At 40.2% G+C, this 6,780-nt stretch overlaps 1 protein-coding gene across 1 annotated transcript in view; it reads left to right on the top strand.

Annotated features, from left to right (window-relative positions):
- The window catches only part of LOC119829366 (histone-lysine N-methyltransferase, H3 lysine-79 specific), a 19,472-nt gene that overhangs the window by 10,451 nt on the left and 2,241 nt on the right, over positions 1-6,780 (top strand). Inside the window, exons 8-16 of the mRNA XM_038351836.1 lie at positions 861-1,030; positions 2,717-2,871; positions 3,273-3,503; positions 3,714-3,920; positions 4,003-4,502; positions 4,588-4,816; positions 4,909-5,334; positions 5,682-5,880; positions 6,664-6,777. Coding sequence (XP_038207764.1) covers positions 861-1,030; positions 2,717-2,871; positions 3,273-3,503; positions 3,714-3,920; positions 4,003-4,502; positions 4,588-4,816; positions 4,909-5,334; positions 5,682-5,880; positions 6,664-6,777 — 2,231 coding nt within the window. The remainder of the gene's footprint in view (positions 1-860; positions 1,031-2,716; positions 2,872-3,272; positions 3,504-3,713; positions 3,921-4,002; positions 4,503-4,587; positions 4,817-4,908; positions 5,335-5,681; positions 5,881-6,663; positions 6,778-6,780) is intronic.

Genomic DNA, 6,780 nt, shown 5'->3' with positions numbered 1-6,780 from the left:
TAATTATGACTTGAAAATATTGCGGCTGTGTACTTGTGATAAGAAGTCTTTCCTTTGTATAAGATCAGAGACGTTAATATTAAGGAGATAGAAGTCTCCAGTGTATGACATCGGGAAGTTTCACAGAGTGAAAATATTTCAATTACCTAATTCAGAAGATAGGCGTTTACATCTATATGTTTGTTTATACAAAAGAGACGTTTGAACACAGTCCAAATCTGTTATAACGTCAATAAGGAACTACTCATATTTAGCGCTAAAAAAGCAATTTGTAACAACCGGTGTTGATTTAAACATGCAAAATATTTTTTATAATCTGATATAATTCATCGATTAGGTATATAGAAAACAAAAGTTATTAGGAATAATACATTCACGTAAAATTACACTCAGTTACTCAGTATTTAGACAGAATTCATTTTGATGAATGTCCAATTCCATTATGTTCCATCTTCAACATTTTTCCACAGTACACCAAGAAGGGGAATGAGATTCCATGTCTTCTAAATGCACTCACATAGTGTTATGCGAATTCATTTTTCTTCCGAACTGCGAAGGAATTGAAAGTCTTCCACCGTGGTCGTTTCACTAGAATATTCAACTCCTCAAATCCATAATGACTAGGCTTCATCTTAGCAGGCGTGCATATATATAGAATGCATCAAAACTTAACATGAGGTGGGATAGCGGTCCAACGTCTGCCTATTAAGTATGGTTAAATAAGGTGCGCGAGTACGCGTATCGCATTTGTGCAGTGTGCAATATACACAAAATCAGGACATTAATAGCAATTTTTTCCAAGAAACCAGTACAAAGTGTTGTATGTTGAATATTGTATTTATTTCTGTTTCACCCAACAGGGGCGAGAACGGGCGAACGCGCGCGCGCGCCACGGTGGCGAAGCGTCGCGTGGCGCGGCGCTCGAGCGACGAGAGCGACGAGGAGTCGAGCGGCACGGACGACGCGCCGCCCGGCCCCGAGCCCGCGCCGCGCGAGTGGGGCGCGCCCTGGGCCTCCTCCTCGGACTCCAGTCAGTATACAATATTAGTACACGCGATTATTCATATTAACATTAAATGTTTTGAAATTACTTGAAAGAAAGAGTCCAAAAACTGTTTAAAAGTACACACCCTCTTCTATTACACACAAAATTAACCTAATTTTTAATATGTGTTCTAAAAGTGAAAAGTTGTTCAGAAATAAATAAGTTTACCCTTGTTTAATTTCGTAAAACTAGCTTCAAAATAGTGTTACGCTTAATATAATAAGAAGCAATCCATTCGAAATGTCCCAAAATATTTGTCAAGTGCAATGCAGGTCAATTTACGATTGCTTTGAAAAATTATAGCTGCTTCACAGACCTGCATACAATTACCCACTGCAGCACTTGGTCCATTTTGGGATAGCTTAAGTTTTTTATTAAGTTGAATGAAGTTAAAATAAAATAAATGTCGCTATTTACTTCAAACCATGGTTCCAATTTACCCAAAATCACATTACTTTTCATTTGTCACTTTTCCCTTGAAAGCATTGCATAACATATATATTACGATTTTCTTATGTAGCAACATTTATTCTATAAAAAAACCTGTATCAATTTCAAATTAAGGTTAAGAATTTAATGCTCTTATGGTATCTTTATAATCTTATTTCAAAATTATGTCGCAGGACTCCTGCTATGCTTAACATACAGCGGTCAGAGTATGGTCGGTTTCATGTCCTCTGTATCCACAACATTATGGAATCATTTAATCTGTTTGAGGCAATCAGCGAAGTTTCGTTTGGAACTATTTTGAACTGTTTGGATGTTTAATTGAAACCTTGAATCTCAAACAGACATTTTTGAATTAAAGATTACAGAGGATCATTCGAAATTATATTCAGTGTTGTATTATAAAGAGATTTAAAATGGTCATAAACAAGTTAACTTCATCAAACTACCCAACACCCTCTGTTTGACAGGTTTGTTTAATTAGTAGTCTGATCTTAGCAGTACATAATATTTTATACAAATATATTGTAAGAAGTTCTTTCTTGTATGTTAAGCTTAAATATTCTCTGCTAGCTAACTTCATTAGTGCATGTTAATTTGTCTACAGTTCTTAGTGTATAGTTTTGTTAAGTGTCGTAGGTGATACTTATTTTCTTTTTTTTTCTGTTTTTTCAAAGATTAACTGCTTTGTGTATGTACATCTTCTTAACAATTTCAATGTGGTTTACCAGTTGTTTAATTTTAATATATACATAAGTTTCAATAGCTCTACAGTTAAGCATGTTTCAATGTATGAATTTAATGGTATGAAAAGTAATTTCGTCGTTCATTTCGAAATCATAACAGATTGTAATTACTATTCTAGGCTTCTAGGCTTACACACCCTCGTATCTTAATTCACAGCTATAAAGACAACACCTTTATTTAATACTTATTACTTGCTACTTTAACAAAATTAACATTCAGTTTTTTTTTATAAGATAATATTGGCATGTCGTTAACAAATTATGTTCTAAAATCAATAAATCATAAAGAATACGACCATGCTACTATTACCAACTAACTACTCTCTGTTGCTATCTCAACGACCAGTTTAATTTTTGCCCTTTTTATATAGCTGAAGCTATTATTTTCAACGCTCTGCACTTCTATCATTTTCGTCGTGTAGTGTGGATTCGCGTTAGGTTACAAGACATAGTGCACTAAATGTAATATTGCGTTTAGATCGCCGCGGGCGCAGTACGAAGCGCAGCGCGAGCGCGGGCGGCGCGCGGCGGCGGGCGGCGCGGGCGAAGCGGCGCCGCGCCGCGCGCCCCAACATCGCCGGCCTCGACCTGCTGCACTCCACCACGCTCGCCTCCACTATACACAATGGCGCTGTGAGTTAAATATCGTTAACTTACCGAATCCACCAGGTTCTTTTGATTTTATTATTTTTTTTACATGCTTCTCCAAAGTTTTAAGGATGGATGGATGTAAACTTTATGCCATATATTTAAATGATGCAATTCCATTTTTTTTTATTATGTGCAGGATTACAGTAATATTGATGCCTGTCTTTTACAAAATACAAGTATAACCATGTAAATGAAATATAAAAATTACTAATTCTGTTTGCTGTTTGCTCTTTTTTGTATGCCGATTATTTAAGAAAATTAATTATTTGATGCGCCTCGAACGGAAGCTATGAACGTCTACAAAGTATACAAGTGCAATGTGACGCTTGCCTCAATTGCAATGTTTGAAACTACAATGTGTGTAAGAGCCGTTTCGGTCGCAGGTGACGGCGCCGCCGCCCGGGTGCGTGGAGCAGCGGCTGTCGGCGCTGGGCGTGCAGCTGCAGTCGCCGGAGCGGCTGCACTCGGAGCTGGAGATCCCGCGCTCGCCGCACACGCCCTACAGCCTGCAGCTGCTGCTCGACATGTTCCGCGACCAGTACCTCGCCTTCATCGCGCGCATGAACTCGCCGGAGTACGCGCTCGACATACGCCACCAGATTGATAAGGAGAAGGTGAACGTTGTATACCGTTGCAATAATTACTTATGTTCGTAAAGTATGGGAGACTAAACTTATTTTTTCTTTAACTATCCTGTATTTAGATTACTTATCCTCGTTTTAGAAATAAATATTCATTAAAGTTATGACAATAACTTCACAAAATTTTCTTACAACATATTACATATATTTCGGTGTATCTGAAATACTCTATTAAATTCACAGGAAAGAAACCAAAAATTGAAATCCAGAGCTTCTCAGTTAGACAAACAAATAAGTGTTCTTATTAGCGACAGTGTGGCGTTGTTGAAAGCGCGCATGAGTGAGTTGGGTATTCACGCTAATAATACAGTTGATCTGCTGGCGAAGGCAAAGGAAATTGTTGGAAGGCATAAAGAGCTTCAAAGTAAAGCAAGTAAACTGCAGGCTCAGGTAATCTATTTCAAAATAACCATTGCGAATTAATTATATAAGCCTATAATAGCTAATTTATTTATGACTATTTCTCTTATAGGTCAATAATATAGAAGTCGAACAAGCTATGTTAGTGAAGCAAAGGACGTTTGAGATAACTGAAAAGTATAGACAGTTAGGGCATATACCGCCCGACGTCGAGATCACGCAGAGTATAGCGCACGATTGCATATTGAAAGAAATATCGGCCACGTTAGCACATAGGAAACGGTTACACGCACAAGTTGGTCACTTGCAAAATGAAATTATTCAAATGGAAAAAGCAAGTGAACAACAAAAAGCACCGACACCGACCGTGCCTGTAGCGACTGTTAAACCGCATACAGTGAACTCTAAGCCGAGGAAATCGAGAGATCATCGATCCAGATCCCAGGATTGGCCAGATGTACCCGATGTTGGTAAAATTGAAGAGCAAAACCCTGAGATCTTGGCTCAGAAAATATTAGAAACGGGGCGGCAAATAGAAGCTGGAAAAATAACCAAACCAAATGTTATTGTGAATGGATATATCAAAGACCCAGATCGGCATGCTGATCACAGGTAACATAAATTTTTATACAAAGAAAGTATTGTATAATGCATAAAATGCCTTTTAAATCAGAAATGTATTAATATTTTTTTATAGGCAACAAAAGGCAGCTCTTCCAATACATCGTTCACAAATACTGCCTCAGCGAAGCGGACAAGTGACACCGCTGTCGCGTCAATCGCCCGTCAAGTCGCAAAAGCCGCTCAACGTGGTCACTAAAGTGCAGGAATCACCCAAGGTGATCAATTTCGAAGACCGTTTGAAAAGCATAATAACTTCGGTGTTGAATGAAGATCAAGAACAACGTAAAGCTTCTCGACTGGAGGTGAGTTATACTATATTTTTGATTTAGATTATGTTTGAAACACGAAGTTGGTTTTGTTATACTTATATAATTCATACTTTATAATTTCATAGCCGAGACAGCCAGTACCAAATCACACATACAACAACGGGTACGTGCGGCCGAACGGTCCGCATCCCGCTTATGTAGCGCGGCCGGCATCTTCAGGGAATACGCCGCAAGCGTACGCCCGGCCAATGCGGGACATGCGCGATCCAAGAGACGGACGTGACCCGCGGGACATACGCGACTCGCGTGACGTGCGAGACTCACGCGACGTGCGTGACTCGAGGGATATGCGGGATCCAAGAGATATGCGTGACGCCCGCGATGCGCGTGACCCCAGAGACGTGAGAGAGCGCGACGTGCGCGACGTGCGGGACGTGCGCCGCGAGCGGTACGGCTACGAGCGGCGAGAGCCCCGCCCTTCGCACGCGCATCATGAGCCGCGCCCGCCAGACATACGCAACCACCACCCGTCGCAACCGGATTATACACAGGTAATTTTGAAAATGTAGAGATAGTTGTCGCAATAATGTTTATTACATTTAAGTTTCTCTTTCCTTTAAAAAAGTTGAATTTACTTCTTCATCGTTTTATGTTTAGCAATAAGATTGAATTTATTGTCTATTTTGGTTAACTTTAATAAATACTTTATTTTTAAATTTATAGGTTTTTGTTATTTACGTTTTTATATCACGTTATTATATAAAGATAGTGCTAGCCCTACGACACATTGTTCTTTATAAACACTTAACGGGGGAGAAAGCGAAAGCGTTCACACGGCGGTCGGGGAGCGCGCGACGCAAGCAGTGTACATATCTGAACGTAACGAATCTCTGCAAAGGTGTCCCCAGCGAAGCTAGCGCTACGTCGGCATTTGTCGCAGGAACGCCTGTCGGGCGGCGCGCGCACCATCGGCGACCTGGTCAACGGCGAGATCGAGCGCACGCTGGAGATCAGCAACCAGAGCATCATCAACGCGGCCGTGCACATGAGCGCGCGCTACCACGAGCCGCCCGCCGCCGCGCACCAGCCGCTCGAAGGTCACACACTTTTCTTATATCGATAGATTGCCGTGAGTGATTCTATATTGCATGAATTTTGTACTCGTTGAATCGGTAAACGATGGAATCTGTCAAGCCGGGCGACCGTATGCCCCTTCGATGTATTATATTTGCTTTCAGAAAGTTAATGTAATGCAAGCCAGATGCATCGCGGTCGGCGGCTGTTTTTTGATCCTGTTTTTTACCGATTCAAATTATATTTTTGACTCAGTTCATCTTTTCTTTTTCATATAATATACTTATTGATTTTATAGACTTCATTAGTGCTTTCAATTTTTTCTAAAGTACTTGGGCTTGGATAATATATTATATATATATATTATATAATTTCTTCTATAAAGTGTTGCATAAACTACAATAAATAAAAATTATGTTTTTACATTATGTTTTCGCATCTTATGTAAGCACATTATAGTCAAAATATTTTCTAAAAGGGTATTTACTCTTTGTGCCATAGACAAAATATTGCATGATATTTTATTTGCTTTATTTATTATTGAGGTTTCGTAGACCGTTGTGTATTAAATGTGTTTTTAGAAAATGTTAAATATAGCAATAATATATAATTATTGTCTATTTGCTTGTTAAACGGTTCCGGATTGTGATATTATATGAATCGTTAACTTCTTTGCAACTTAGACGAGCGTTTGCCACACAAGACAGTAACGCTCTAGCGCTTAAGTTTCACGTCTGTCGCGCGCTTTCCACTTCATTGTATTGTAGTTGAAGGTAGTATAGTTTTAAATGAGCTTGCGTGTATAGGATTGGCTGCGTGTCTGCAAGCGCGCGTGCTGGCATCAGAGTACTGGCGCGGGCGCGGCGGCGAGCCAAACGCGGGCGCCGCAGGGGCGGGCGCGGGCGCGGGGGCGGGCGCGGGCG

This window comes from Zerene cesonia, chromosome 10 (genome assembly GCF_012273895.1).
Source record: "Zerene cesonia ecotype Mississippi chromosome 10, Zerene_cesonia_1.1, whole genome shotgun sequence".
Lineage (NCBI taxonomy): Eukaryota > Metazoa > Arthropoda > Insecta > Lepidoptera > Pieridae > Zerene > Zerene cesonia.
This window is presented reverse-complemented; position numbering and strand designations above follow the sequence as displayed.